Genomic DNA, 15,576 nt, shown 5'->3' with positions numbered 1-15,576 from the left:
GATCCAAAAACAACGCTAACGTATAGCGTAAATATAGATATCATCTACTAACCACCATCCACATCTTAATTATACTTCTTTCTTTCCCAATCTTGTCTGTATATATATACCAACCCTTGTTCATCCTTCTCCTGGGGCTCATAGGGGAACATAGACCTCGTTCATATCATACTTCCTTTTCTATCTCCTTTCTTCGGGTTTTAGCTTCTTGACCGAAGGTGACAAACGTGGACTATCTAATCCAGAAACATCGCGTCACCCTTTTCATATTGTACATTCGTAACTACGCCTTCTTTACCGGCCGGTTTGCTTTCATTGCACATATACACATATATTACCCATCTCATCGCTATTCATCAAGATCTAGATTGGCTCACTCAAGCAGAAAACAACAAACATAAATAGATTTATAATTACTTGGAAAATTTGGGATAGTTATCAGTTTTGTGAGTAGTAGTGTCAATTCAACATCGCCTCTTTCAAATGACTTTGCAGTTATGCACTGTTCGTTCACAAGTCACGCTAGTTCAGTACTAGTTGACATCATATAACATACCTTTGTTGTCCAATGTATACTATATCATGACAAGGACAAAATGGACTATCGGGCTGACTTTCTTATTTTCTTTTTCATTTAAGGTAGTATTCATACCGTTGTTTTACCCTTTCATACCACATATCATCAATGGCTCTTAGGTTAGACTAGATTTCAAATACGGATTATTATTCATGTGGTGGAAAACAAAATGAGTTCGTCATTACTTGAACCACCGACAATGGTAGATGGTCATGAACCTTCGTCAACATCATCATCTTATTCTATGTCAAATAGAGGTAGTAATCATGGGTCTGCAGATGGGTCAGAAAGAGGTAGATCACCTATTGTAAGTATTCTTGGTCTCTCTTTCCAATCTCATAAAGTACAATTATCTCCATTGATATCAGATATATTTGATATCCTCACTGATCTATACTTTATTCGTGCAAAATGCAGTCACACCATATGGATCTCTTAAGATCTTCATCTAGAACTCCAACTTCAGCTGAAATTGACGCTGTCATAGCTGCTGCTATGGCAAATGCGCCTCCTCCAATACCGATCCAGCCTGAATTTACCGAAAGTAAGCTATTGATATGCGCCCAACTCAACATACTGTATATCAGCTGACTCTGCGAATTAAATCAGGTATAAATAGATCAGTCACACCGTTAATGACTAACCTTTTACCTTCGGCGGTAGGTATAGATGGTAGAGTGAATCTATTTGTGGGCAATGTAAGTCACCAATCCTATCACCATCTTGAATAGGTATCAAGCTAATTCGTGCCTCTCTAATTAGCTGCCATATAGAGTCCGTTGGCAAGACCTGAAAGACTTATTTAGGAAAGCAGGAACTGTATTAAGAGCGGATGTCAGCCTAGGACCGGACAATAGGAGTAGAGGTTATGGTACTGTTTTGATGGGAAGTAGGGAAGATGCTGCGCGAGCTATAGGTAAGTCTGCCTAGAAGGTTAGAATTGTGATGAGTCTAATACCCTATCAGATCGTTATAATGGATATACATGGCAAACACGTACATTAGAAGTCCGACCTGATCGTTTACCACCTGAATATGAACCTCAAAACCACATACTACAACAACAACCTCATCCCCATTCTAACCAACATCCACATCGACCCCCTGTCTTTGCATATCATTCTAGTGGTCACGCCCCATTCCCCATGTCAGGCCACTTGACATCGCAGCCCAATTGGATGCCTGGACATGGTGGAAGACCTTCTTTCCCTGGAGGTCCAGGCCATACAGGTTCTCATCCATTCTTATTACCTGGCTCAACATTAAGCAGTTTAGGCACGCATTCAAGCCCACTTGCACCACCAATGACATTGAGTGGTTCTTCGCCCATACCCACATCCCAAACACCTTCAGCATCACTCTACCCTGCGGTGTCATTACCTATAAGTGCTCAGAATACAGGCGGACATCCATTACCTTATCCTCAACTTGCAGCTTCCCCCTTAGCAGGCTCGTTAACAGCTGGTACACCACAGCCCCACCCACAGACCGGTATACACTCCCGAAGAGAATCTCAGGCTCCCTTCTCCCACTCGATTTCTCCTGACCCGCACATACCCCAACCTCACCCAAAAAGCACATCTCCTGCTCCGGATATAGCTGTTGGAGCTTCCAGGCCATCTACTGGTCACGACAAACCCACTCCACCTCCCTCATCAATATCGCTTGTTAGAGGTGATAGCAGTTCTGGAAGAGCTCCTCCCCCAGGCAACCTAGGAGCATTACCTCCTCCTCCATTTGGAGCTGTCAAAGCGGTCATTTCACCCACATCGTCAAGTCAAGGGCTAGCCCCAAGCGGACCGTCCGCCAGCACAGACGAAATAGGACAAAGCCCATCTGCAATTCCTCGTGTCCCCGTAGCACCAATACCTCAGCTAGAGGGTTTGGCTCACCAAGGTATGGGTCTAGGTCCTCCAGGTACTCTACACGATCGAGTTATCTTCGTGTCTAACGTGAGTAATCTCGATCAACCTGAAGCTTTTGACTTTGCTGATTACCTCACCTTCCTGTAGTTACCTCTATCTGTACAATGGCAAGATCTGAAAGACTTACTCAGACCTGCAGGAACCATCATTAGAGCGGATATAGCTACAGATGCAAGTGGAAAACCCAGAGGTTTCGGTACAGCTTTGTTCGCATCGGAAGGGGATGCTGCCAAAGCAGTGTCTATGTTAAATGAGTGAGTACAAACCTCAAAAGGTATAAGCACAATCGCTTACGAACCAATCACAGCCGAGAGATACAAGGTCAGCGTATTCGCGCGCATCTTGAACGGGATGGGACAGCGTCAAGACGGGGAAGTACTGTTGCAGATTTCGCTCAAACACCTCCTCAAGTTGACGGTACATCAGATGATTCCACCAAACCAGATGAAAGTGCTTTCGCAGATGGCTCAGCTGTTTCTAGCGCACCGGCTGGGTCGACCGTGAGTCCACAGAAGAGTGGAGAAGTCTCGCCTGCAGCGAAATTGCCATGGAGTTTGAACACATCCCTCCAGCAGCAAACACCTGGACGACCTAGACCAATTCAAGGACAAGGACCCACTCATGGCACTCCAGGGTTACATCAGCATACACCTAATTTGAGACAATTACATCACCCTGGACCTATATCGATGCCGTCTTTCCCACCTATGCAACAAGAAAATCCATTATCGCCATTGCAAAGTAGAGGATTACCACCTATGACACCCTCGATGCCAGGATTTGTATTTAATGCACCTATGTATCCGGAAACTCCAGGTGGATTCATGTCATCAAGTAATTTTGGACCTTTTTCACCTGGTATACCAGTGACTTCACCGAATGCTTTTGGATATAATCCATTCTCCGCGCCAGGTGCACCAATAAGATACCCTCAACCACCACATTCACAAATTCATCAATATCAAGGTAGTGCAGCTTTAGGTACACCTACAACGCAATCTTTCCCAATTATGAATGGTCACAGTAATCATAATGGATATAACGGTGGACCACCTGGAAGTATATCACAAGCTTTATTGAATAACAATCAAGATTATTTCCCAAGTATGGGTAATGTTGTTTCTGCCCCTGACACACCTACGCCAAAGATCAACGATAATAAAAGACCCTCTACATCATCGAATTCAAGTTCTACTGTGACTACAAATCCATTAAACGCGAGAGAAAGATTAGCTTCAACAGCATCAGGTTCAGGATCAATAATAGAGAATTTGATTGAATCTACCGATCAATTAGAAATTCTACAAGATGATGAAGATGATGAAACAAGAGCTCCCGATAGTCCAAGTGAAATGAGAAGAAGTTTAAGTAATAATTCTAATAAGCATTTACAACAAAATAATCACGATGTTAGAGGTAGAGGTAGTTTAGATGAAAGGCGATCTTTTTTAGATCCTTCTGTATCGTCTTCGGTGGATAGAAGAGCAAGTTTCGATGTGGCTAAGAGGTAGACAGAAGTCTTATCTGTTTTCTGCTGGGTTTGTTGGATTCCGTTGTTTTGATGGGTTTTCTCGGATGTACAACTTCACTGAATTAGGGATGGTAGTGTTGAAAGTGCCGATTCTTGTTTCTCTTTAGCTCACTTGTTCCGGTTATTTGGTTATTTGGTTGAGTTGGGTATCAGTCAAGATCAGTCATTTTGCATACTTATATTTTTTGCAATCGGTTCGATTACTTGTCTTAATGTAATAGGGTATATACAAGGTCATTCTGCATCAATTTATGTCAATTACACAATCATGCACGCCATTTTCGTTATTTTGTCATGGTTCGGGAGATGGGATATTTCTCTGATATCTGAAATTAGATATATATTTGAAACTACAAGGTCAATAATTGAATCAATCATACTGGGCACCATACTACTCATGGCATGTATGTGAGTAATGCACACGTCTTTATACAGTATGACTAATACAACTCTTGACGATAGACCTATCTATCTATTTGCTGCTGAAAATCCCAAAAACGATATATTTGTATATAACCTTACTCGTACAGCACATTATGCAACCAATGTACAATTCTATTCTATCTTTTTTGTCAAGGTATAGGATGCTTCCCATATATATTCCCCAGATGACTCGGTATCAGTTATGTCCTCGTCTAAATCTAATCGGGGAATCTTACAAAAAGGTACATTACCTAAATCATACCCAAGTTTCCTTGCTAATGCATAATGTTCTTGATTATAACCTAACTTGTGCAGCTTATAACAATGTTGAGCCGCATACAAAAACAGGTCCGTTAAATCTACGATCTTAGAATCCTTTGTTAAACGTTGAGGAAGACATAGGATTCTTGTCAATTCAAATCGGCCCATTCTTTTCCAAGCAGTTGGTATTCGATGTTTGATTTCGGCTTCGCGTAAGAGGTGCAAAGCGAAATCGATTTCCTCTAGATATCGAATAAATGTGAATCAAATTTTCAGAGAAAAAACAAAATATCACTGTGCAGCGAAGATATTCGGCTTACTAAAAATCCCCAGCCACTACAGGTCAATAAATCAGCAGCCGTTTCCATTAGCATGTACAAAAATTATTACACTTACTATACGAGCAGTCGCAAATAATTTATGAATTGCAACGATATTTTGTTTGTAAAGCGATGGATTTTGTTCTTTGACTGTACACGCATGCTGATAGATTTCCCCATGAAATCTATTCCCATTCAAAGCATAAAGCCAAGCTCGACAAATCTCTATGCGATTAAAAGTGATCTGTGAAGATGAGTCCGTATCAGTGGGTTGTTTGGGTTTCAAAATAACTCATTAAACAATAGATTCGTATATACCTTATTATCGGACACAGTGCTTGATGAGAAAGAGCAGAGTTGAATACGATAAAAACTGAACAGCCTTTCTACAAATGATAATCCACTGAGATCTTCTGCTTGGTAAGATAGTATATCATTTCTATATATGTAACTATTCAAGTTGAGTGGCGATACAGTTGAAACAACGAAATCAAGACCAGGATAATCGGCGCTGCTTGGTAGAGCAGAAGCGCCATAAATTAAGGATTGATACTGTTTGTTTGGTCGCGCAAGCATTGACATGACTATTAACGATTACAGCTTGGTGATGATTACTCATCATTGGGTAGAAATTACGCTCGACATATTTGCGGTCAAGTTGAAAACCCATTCCAGCGTTAAAAACAATGATTCAAGTAATTACTTGACGTACGTAATACTAAATCAATAATCATATATTGAAAGTGAGATGCATCAGGTAACATAGGAGATGAAGTCGCGTTACAACTTTGTCTATTCATGCTAGGTATATATCAAATTATCGAATGTCACATAAATCTTATATCTACTTTTAGATCTATATGCGATAGACATTATGCGCGATTTAGTGTCTTCCTGCACGTTCTTGAGAAGCGTCTTTGACTACAATGATTCTCAAAGTAAGTCAGTTGATTTTAACAATTAGTTCTATTTAGTCGAAGGGCGAGATAAAGATAAAGGAAAGACCAAGACGGATAACGAGTCATGACGAAGATAGAATGAAGGGGGAAAAGGGGGAAAAGTGGCAAGAAGGAGAAGAAGGGGAAAAGTGGGGCAGTAAGGGTGAAGGATGAAGGGTGAAGGGTGAAGAGGCCAAGTGTTGCGGATGACTCACGTTTATAAGCTGGATCCCAACCACTTTTCGTATTTGGATTTCTCAAAAGTGGGTTGGGTGAAGTATTGGTAGTTGAACCTAAAGAAGTGAATCTATATGGGGGGAAAGTCGTATAGCTTTGTCATTAGTATACATGTTTCTTTCAGTTGAATAATGGATGAACCTATAACTCACCCTTCATCATATAATGAACAATATGGTACTTTCAATTCTAGCAAGAAATCCCATACATCCGCATATGTCCAATGTAATATAGGATGTACTCTTAGAAATTGTGGCCAAGATGGATCTGTAGGTGCTAATACGTCTACATCTATAGGTGGAACAATAAGACAGCAATTAATTTAGTTTTCAGAAAAAATTAACACGTCTAATTTGCTAGTGTTGATTATACTTACTATCATTTGGATCACCTTTCCTTGTACCCACTAAAACAGATTTGCAGCCTTTACCACCTTTATTTAACCATTCTTCTAACGCTAATTTCATACCTCCACCAAATCTATATAAATCTAAATTATATTTTGAAGTACAACTTAAAACGAATTCATCTAATTTTGGGAAAGGATTGGGTGCAGTTATATATATACTGCGTATTGGAGGATAATTTAGAGTCGAGGTAGTTAATGAGGGTGGTTGATGGTGTGTTGAATGATTTGTGGAAGGTGATTGATTAGAGTGATTATTCAATGTAGGAGGATTGGAAGTTGGACCTTCTATTAATGTAGATAATGATTCTAAGGAAAAACTTGAGGAGGATGAAGAAGACGAAGATGTAGATTTATTAAATGAAGAAGAAGCTGGTAAAGAAGGGATTTCAATAGACGAATCTGGCTGAGGTAATAACCGCGATTGACATGAATTATTATGCCTTGCATATAATACAGCTGCATATATATGTAGAAGCACAGTACCTTGACCAAAAATGATCAGCTATATCATTCCATAGCAGCTTCATCATCATGCTACTCACAATCTTTACCACCATTGAATGACATTGCGACACATTCTTCTCTGTATATCCGAGACTTAATATTAGCTTTCATTTCGTTTCTTTGGTATTCTATAGCTGATTAAGCATATCGAAGCTCACCCTAATCTGCTCAAGACAGTCTCTATCAACACCAGAGCTTCCTTCACTAGACTTCCCAGTCGATCAGGTTTTTGTGCGCGTTCCAGCACGTTTAATAACGACTGAGGTTCAATTGACATTTTGATAATTGATTAATCGGTGATTCAATTGCGAATCAATTAATGCTATTCTACCTAGACTTTCTCTGCCCTTGGTGAAGCTTCAGAGTGCAATTTGCTTGTTGCTTGTCGTGTATGTATATGTCAGGCTGTAGACATCAATATAAAGCAGGAGGATTCGGCTATCTAAGATATAGCAAATCTCGAGTAATCTCATCTCTTCATCATAAATATCTTGCTCGACCACATGCATCGACTTTACTGAGACATAAATCTCCGTTTTGGCGGACTTCGCCGATCAAGCTGTCCGAGACCGAGAAGAGCTTAAGGCCGGGATACAATGACGTTCGTGGAGTATCGGTGCGTTATCAATGACAACAATAACAGCAACAAACAAGAATTACTGCCTTGAAACCGAGCTTGAGGGATAAAGAGATCATTCAGAACAAAGTATACGTCCCATCTCGCAATGGTGAGTCCTCCTCATATGCGTAAACTGTCGGCGTTTAGGTACCGAGCTAACACAGTTAACCGTCCGAATCTAGTCCACCAGAACAGTAGATATCCCACAAGATGTTATAGCGGCATTGAAGAAATTCAGATTCACAAATAGGAAAAGTACCGCTGCTATATCTGGTGGGCTATTTCATTAGTCCCTGCATACGCTAGACTAGGACAAGAACTGATATGTTTTATGTAGTGAAAATCGTTAAAGCCAATCTATCAATGGCTGTAGATGAGGAATTTGATGATTTGTCAATTGAAGAAATAGCTGAAGGTGAGTCACAGTATGACTAAACTTAAATGAATCATGAATGAGACATTGAGATTATGTTGATAAATATCTATTTATTATAGAATTACCTGAAAATCATCCTCGTTACGTTTTGCTGTCTCATGAATTGGTATGAGACCGCTCGAATGATCGTTCCGTGAAGTACGTCTCTTCAGTTTAGCTGATGAGAGAATTTATATAGAAACACAAAGATGGACGTATATCTTATCCTTTGATACTTATCAATTGGTAAGTTCATGTATTCCCGATGTTATGAATACCTTGTAATGCCTCTTTGCTGATTTACATTGATGCTTTCTGCAGGGCACCAAGTGGAGCACCTATAGAATTGATGACTTTGCATGCTAGTGCTTTAAATTACTTTCAACAGGTTGCTGAAGTTGCTAAGGTAAGCAGAATTTATTGCTCGAATGCCTGTGATCCGAAAGCTAATTCACGACTCTTTGATATTCACTTCAAGGTTTTGGAAGTAAGAGATGGAGCAGAAGGATTAGACACTAAAGCTGTTGATGCTAAATTGCTTGCGAACTAGTCCAGTTATTGATACCCTTCTTAGAATTGGATGTGACAAAAGAATGTTTATGCGTCGATGTTATTGAGTTCAATGTGTTCCTTGATCTTCCGATGTTGATTTTTATTACTATGTCCGTCGTCGAAGTGATCGTTGATACGTGTTCAATCGCAAGTTATCGATTGAGTATCATGACAGTACTGAAATCATTCCGAGGATGATAGTTCAGCCTTGCTAAAGGTGGTGATGCACTTTAAACGACGAAATGAAGACCGGGATAATCAATCCTTGTCAGTAAGACAGCAGCGGTACCAAGCAAAATTTACATCATTTTCAGTGTTGTCCAAACTTTGATGCTCTCTGTATTACCCAATCGCCAGATAATGATACTACAATAGGTGAATGGTATGTTTGCAATTCATAAGAAACAGGTATATTTTGAGCCACTTTCAATAGGAGTTTGACTGTTTGTTGCATACTTTGTAATCGCATTAGGAATTGGTTATTACAATTTACCGTAATTCCAATCGTAATCAACAACATGATCTGCTACTCGCACTTTTGATCCCGTCTTCACCACTGTGAGAAAATTTTCTCTTACTACCGATCTTACCTGCATGAAACCATTTTGTTAATCGTTTATCTTCTTTACTCTCTCTCTCCCTTCTTTTTCTTTTACTTTCTCTGATAACGTCAATCTTCCTACTTCTACTAATACTTGTTGTACTATAGTCATATCCAGGTAAGCAAAGTCTGTGTTTATCTTCTTCTCATCAGTTTCAACTTTTGAGTTTTTTGGACAAACGGTTTACCCCTATGATGCTATCGCACTGGGCACTGAGTTCACCAGCAAAGATCTGAGTGAACGTAGATTATAAAGCCTTTATCCACTTTAGTAGGGTGGAGCGAGCCTAGAAAACTCGTGACTGAGGGGTAAACCGTTTGATGTCATTCTTTCTTGAATGGAAGGGTGTCTTTTCGAATTTGAGTTATATTGGATTACTGACACGTATTTTTACTGCGTCAGTCAAAATGGATAGTGACACCGAGACCATACCGAATTTGAGCACGGATGAAGTGCTCAGACTGTTTGTTACCATTCAGACATCCGTTGATGCTACTACTTCTTCCTCAAAACCATTACTTGCAAAGTGAGCTATACTTTTGCCCAGTAATCTCATGCGGGAAATTTAGCTGATTTTATTTTTTAGAGTAAAAAATAATGATGATTCACTCGATTTCTCATCCGGACTTTCTTTGTTATTATTACGTCCACAATTATTATTATCATCATTACAGAATCTGATAATATCTTTATCATTACGCTTGATTGATCCTTCATTACCATTTCCTACGCCAGACGAATTGCAATCTACTATATCCTTATCAACTCCTTTTAATGCCAGTCGTTCGCATACCGATATCAAAGGTACACAAGGTTTATTGGCTGAATTAGGTGGTGAACTTGTTTTAGGACAAGAGGTTATGGATAAAATACGCGGGATGGAAACTAAATTAGAATATCAAATTAAAAAATTAATTGGTTTAGCTGAAGCTGATGAAAAGAGAGGTAGCAAACAAGAAACTGTGGAAGATGTAGAAGAAGGTTAGTACCGCTTACTTGAAATTGTTTACTATGGTATGCAATAAAGCTGACTTGATTTGTAACGTGACAGATCCCTTATCTTTCCGACCTAATCCTTCTGCTATCGTCTCTTCACGTGAACAACCTACTAAACAGTCTAAATACTCATCTGCTAAAGCAGATTCAGATGATGAAGGTGAATCATCTTCAAAAATATATAGACCACCTAGAGTAGCTGCAGTTCCATACCAGGAGACTGGTGGACGTGGTGAAAAGAAAGAGAGACAAAGACAAGCCCCAGCATTATTATCAGAATTTGCAGCATCAATAGATTCAGCTCCTATAATGGAATCAACATCTGGATTATCTGTACGACATACAGCGGGAAATAATAAAACCAATAGTATATCAAATAAAAGGGCAGAAGAATTAAAGAGAATAAAAGAATTTGAAGAATCGAATATGACAAGATTAGTTACATCCAAAAAAGAACAAAAGAGAAGAAGAGATGATGAAGCTTCTTTATCAATGGGTTTTGGTATTTCATCAAATAATAGAAATAGAAAAGGTAGAAATGGTTTGGAGTCTGAATTAGAAGGTGTTTTAGGTGAAAGATCATCAAAAGGTGTTTGGGATAATTTAGGTGTAACGAGTTTAGGTCAAAGAGGTGATTCTTTACAAAGAGGTAAGAAAAGATTGAGCGATTCGGGAGGTGCTCCAGGTTTCGGTTCAGGTCAGAAAAAGATTAGAAACCAGAAATTTGAAAGGGATATGAAAAGAAGAAAGAAATAAAATCTACTATAATCTTATATTTATCATTGCATTTAAACATCATCATATCAAATTGTATCAGACATATAAAATGCATTATTGTTGTAATCTGTTATTACAGCACCTTTATATGCATCTTTTATTTGCATACCTTTCTCGTGATATGCGCTCTCAGTATGACTTGCAGCGGGAACTAATTAGTTGACTGAAACCGAACAGGTACTAATATGGTACAAGGTACATGCGAGATCGATATACAATTTTGGGGAAGAGATATACAAACGATGAGACATCGGTTGATGCGATATACCAGTATGAGATGGTACCTCATGGTCAATTAAATATGACGGTTTATACAAAATTGACGATTTCGGAATCCGTTTTCTAACTATCTTGATTCAAATTTCACTGATTGGCGCTTCGTCTCAACTGAGTGATTTTCTCCAGTTGCATACCACTTCCTTTAGATCTTCGCACTTTTTTGACCATATTATTTCCTGCACTTTTATGTCACAAAAGTGATCATTGAGATATGAAGGAGAATGATTAACATCCACTTAGCGATATCGTATATGCTGACAATGATTGATCCATAACCAACCATTCAATCGCAATTGACCCTGTCTAGTCGAATCGTTATATTGATGGATACTCGTATGTATCACTTATTGCATTGCCCTTCACAAGAAAGATTCCAAATTAAGTAGTCGAGTTGTTTCCATTATTTCCACCCCAATTTGTTGTTCCGTAAGATTTACTTGCGTAATAAGCTGGTTGTAAATAATAAGGTAATTGCTGTCCTTGAGTTTGAGTTTCATTATGACCTTGACCTTGATACTGTAGTCTGCTTTGAGTTTGGTCGTAAGGGTAAGTGGGAGAGAGAGTTTGTTGTTGTTGCTGTTGTGGTTGTTGTGATAAAGGAAGAGGAAGAGGTAAAGGTATATTTGACATTCCCCATGTATTGTTACTTGTTCCGCCCGAGAATGGTTTGAAAGCTATATTTTGCGTTTGTGCAGGTTGAACATTATGTTGAGCCGAAGCCGAAGCCGATTGATTATTCTGTGGTGAGGCATAATATGGGTATTGTGATTGAATACTATTATGTACATATTGTGGGTATTGTTGCGCTGGTGATGCAGTGTTTGATCCTGGTGTATGTATCGCTTGTGATGGTTGTAAGGTATGTTGATAACTATAAGATGGGATAGACGTAGCTGCTGATGGAGTTGCAGATGAAACTTCCTTGGCAGGATTAACATTAACTGTGTTGTTACCCCATATAGCAGCTATATTAGGTTGACCCATTCCAGTTGTACTTGATCTTTTTTGACCTTTTTCACTTTCTTCTCTAGTCATTGTCCAAATACTATTTATATTACCTTGATTAGCATTGTTACCACTTGATCCGAATAGTAAACCTCCACTACCTGGTGTACCAGCCGAAGTGACATTATTATGTATATGAGGTGGAGTATTTGTAACGTTCATTGATGGAGATGAAGTTTTTGGTGGTATATGAGGTAGATTGGAAGTCTGTACAGGCGGAGTAGGTGTACTTTCAAGCATAAGATTTTGAAGCAGATCATAAGCGGTAGGCTTCTTAGTAGTGGGTGTCGGTACAGGTATAGTCGCAGTATTTTGAACTGCGAGAGGGGGACTGAGAGATGTAGTAGATTTTGGACATATTAGCTAGTCAATCATGAATGTGAGGTTGCGATTGACTAACCTTTTATTCCAGACGATCACCTCATCGTTATCTTCATCCCCATCCACACTGCTTTCAGAAGCTAGAGTAGCTCTCATAGCTAGATTGACAGGATCATCTTCGGTTTCAGTGCTGACTGATGCCATATCAGACTCCCGTTCTCTTGGTACTTCGAATGCGGTAGGAGCTAAAGGCACCGGTTGTTGACCAAGTAGTACAGCGCCAACCTATAGCGATGGATATTTAGCATATACTTGACATACGAAAACCAAAGGGTGTTCGTAGAGGATTATATAGAAGCACGACTTACTCCGCTTTGCATTATCAATTTAGCATCAACTTGGATATCTGCTAATCTCATTAATTGTTCTTCATTAGGATGAACTTCAGCTCCTTCCACTGAATGATTATTGCCTTCATTCGATAATGTCGATGACGATATGCCACCTCTGCCACCTTCTGTAGTTAAACCTCTTTGTAATGGAGAAAAACCTTTCATGTCTAAATCTTCTTCTAATGGCTCAGGTAAAGAAGGTAATTGGGAAATAGGAAATACGTAACCTAAATTATCTATTAATTTCTTATATGTTTTCCAAAATGATTTAATTATCGTAGAAGGATTATTATCGTTATTTGAGAATCTTGATAAATAATCTAAATCTAATTTTATCCATTTTGATAAAATTCTTAAACTAGGTAAAATTCTTCTCAAAACTGCACTTATGTATTCAGGTAATTTTGATTCTTTCATCATATTCATATTGTCATCTTCATTTTCATTGTTAAGACTATCGTTATCATCGTCAATAGCTAAAGCACTTTCATCATTTAAAGTTGATTTGACATCTTCGATTTCTTCAAGGGCAATTCTCATTAAAACCTCTGCAATACCTAATAATAATTCTAAAGATTTGAATTCAGCTTCATGTGATCGTTTGACTAGGTTTTGATCTTGTTCTATTCCTGCTGTATTTCTTGCATGGTGATGTAATCCAATGACTATTACAACTGTTTTCACTATCACCTCGGTGGATAATTGTCGTGATTTCAGAAGGACAGAGAATTGTTCCAAAAGATTAGGTTGTAGTGTAGGTATGAAGGAAAAACTACAAATATTCAAGAATGAATAAAAATCAATGTCAATTATACACCTCAATCATATCGAATCGAGAGGAAAATCCACTTGGCGATTACAAACTTACCCAGCTTTCAAATATAAAATACCAACCAATACTATCATATCATCTTTCCATTTCTTCACTTCATCTCCTTTTTCCAGTGCCGAATCTTCTTTGTCTTTCTCCTCCTTCCTCCTTGTTCTCCATCTTTCAGTAGCTTTACCTAGATATTCATAAATGATACCATCGATACCTTTGAAAGCATTACGTATAGCTGAAGCTCTAAAGTAGTAATAGGTGGTTGAGAAGGGGTCAGACAGGTAAGTGGAGATTACAGCCAGTTGATTGAATGCAGAACCTGTGAGATGATTTGTGACTCGTCAGTGGACTATCCCCTCATTGGCAGCTCTTCATAAGTCCCAACTTACCATCATCAGGTTGAATACCTCTAGCAATTTCATAATAATGCCTAGCTTGATAAAACTTTTCTTCACCTCCTTTTGTTATCATAGAACTATTTCCTCTTCTGTTATTGTTGTTGTTGTTTCTAGATTTCGGTTGATCATGATATTGTTCTTTATATCTTTCTAAATCACCTAAACAAATTAAAGCTTTATAAATTAAATTGATCTTATCTTTCTGATCCTGTCCATTTGCAGTGTTACTTAAGTTGACATTCCTATCTTCTTCATCTATATCATAATCTTCGTCATGATCATTATTATTATTATTGTTATCAATTGATAAATGTATTTTAGCTTGAATCAAGAATGAAGATAAATCTTTCAAAGATTTCAAATTATAAAAATTGAATATTCTCGAAATTAAAGATTTATAAAAAGTTTCTTCAGTTGATAAAAATTGTTTAAATCTAGTTATGATTTTTCTAATCTCATTCTGATTTTCTCTACCACCTCCACTATTATTTATATTATTACCACTTCTACTACTATTATTATCCCTTGCATTAAAGTTGTTGTTGTTATGATTATTATTGGCTAAAGATTTCTCTAAATTTGAAATTATATTCCTATAAGATGAAATGTTTAAATATGAAGTTTGATGCCATAAATTATCTAAAGATTGTGAATATGGTGATAAAGAATGTTTAAAGATTAAAAGTAAATGTATTTCACGACATCTAAAAAAAGAATTTTTGTATTATAAAACCAATCAGCTAGCTCCTTGGCATTAATCTAGCTGTTGCACAACAGTGAGGAATATTGCTTGTTCCTTGCGCGACTGGGGTATATGCTGTTGGTTATGTGAAGATCGTAAAATATGCTCACCTCTGTCTACATTGTTCTGCTTCTCTACTCCAAGGTGGATGACTAGATAAGATATTTTTCAAGTTTCCAGCTTCATTTCGAGCGTCGCTGTTATTAAACAACAGGCCGATTCATTTGATATTAGCTATGTTCTTTATCACGAACACCAAAGTAGCGATAATGTAGCAATGGCTCAACCTGAAGCCAAATGCCATATCTAACCAAAACCTAACTTACCGATCAAGGTCAGCAGCAGTTTTTCTAGGTTTTGATCTAGAATCAACTCTCGATGATTGTATTGGTTGTCTTCTTGACATGTTTGATTCGATATACCTGAGTGAGCTGATAATTCCGGGTATTGTTCGATTGTAAGGTATCGCGTTTTGAAAGAGATTACAATCTCATGTTATATGTATCAATTGGTCGGTCAGATAACCATCT

At 38.2% G+C, this 15,576-nt stretch overlaps 5 protein-coding genes across 5 annotated transcripts; 3 read left to right on the top strand and 2 right to left on the bottom strand.

The window, feature by feature from the left end:
• Positions 1-776: 776 nt before the first annotated feature.
• On the top strand, positions 777-4,013 carry L201_000561 (uncharacterized protein; the record flags this gene model as incomplete). The annotated part of the gene is made up of 7 exons (XM_066216361.1): positions 777-884; positions 995-1,121; positions 1,187-1,275; positions 1,340-1,493; positions 1,544-2,529; positions 2,590-2,756; positions 2,810-4,013. The coding sequence occupies 7 exons, from the start codon at positions 777-779 to the stop codon at positions 4,011-4,013; spliced, it is 2,835 nt and encodes a 944-aa protein (XP_066072458.1).
• Positions 4,014-5,920: 1,907 nt separating this feature from the next.
• L201_000560 (uncharacterized protein) lies at positions 5,921-7,402 on the bottom strand (the record flags this gene model as incomplete). Its single annotated transcript, XM_066216360.1, has 6 exons — positions 5,921-5,958; positions 6,191-6,282; positions 6,365-6,503; positions 6,589-7,104; positions 7,164-7,204; positions 7,284-7,402. The coding sequence occupies 6 exons, from the start codon at positions 7,400-7,402 to the stop codon at positions 5,921-5,923; spliced, it is 945 nt and encodes a 314-aa protein (XP_066072457.1).
• Positions 7,403-7,850: 448 nt separating this feature from the next.
• Positions 7,851-8,709, top strand: L201_000559 (uncharacterized protein; the record flags this gene model as incomplete). The annotated part of the gene is made up of 7 exons (XM_066216359.1): positions 7,851-7,853; positions 7,927-8,017; positions 8,082-8,159; positions 8,240-8,286; positions 8,359-8,405; positions 8,481-8,565; positions 8,638-8,709. The coding sequence occupies 7 exons, from the start codon at positions 7,851-7,853 to the stop codon at positions 8,707-8,709; spliced, it is 423 nt and encodes a 140-aa protein (XP_066072456.1).
• A 1,011-nt stretch (positions 8,710-9,720) lies between these two features.
• On the top strand, positions 9,721-11,065 carry L201_000558 (uncharacterized protein; the record flags this gene model as incomplete). The annotated part of the gene is made up of 3 exons (XM_066216358.1): positions 9,721-9,839; positions 9,900-10,294; positions 10,365-11,065. 3 exons carry the CDS (start codon positions 9,721-9,723, stop codon positions 11,063-11,065), a joined length of 1,215 nt encoding a protein of 404 aa, XP_066072455.1.
• Positions 11,066-11,743: 678 nt separating this feature from the next.
• On the bottom strand, positions 11,744-15,452 carry L201_000557 (uncharacterized protein; the record flags this gene model as incomplete). Its single annotated transcript, XM_066216357.1, has 7 exons — positions 11,744-12,701; positions 12,771-12,976; positions 13,060-13,855; positions 13,952-14,225; positions 14,296-15,008; positions 15,157-15,243; positions 15,373-15,452. 7 exons carry the CDS (start codon positions 15,450-15,452, stop codon positions 11,744-11,746), a joined length of 3,114 nt encoding a protein of 1,037 aa, XP_066072454.1.
• Positions 15,453-15,576: the final 124 nt, after the last annotated feature.

The sequence above is a fragment of the Kwoniella dendrophila genome, chromosome 1 (assembly GCF_036810415.1).
Source record: "Kwoniella dendrophila CBS 6074 chromosome 1, complete sequence".
Classification (NCBI taxonomy): domain Eukaryota; kingdom Fungi; phylum Basidiomycota; class Tremellomycetes; order Tremellales; family Cryptococcaceae; genus Kwoniella; species Kwoniella dendrophila.
Note: the sequence above shows the minus strand (reverse complement) of the source record. Positions and strands in the feature narration are given on the sequence as shown.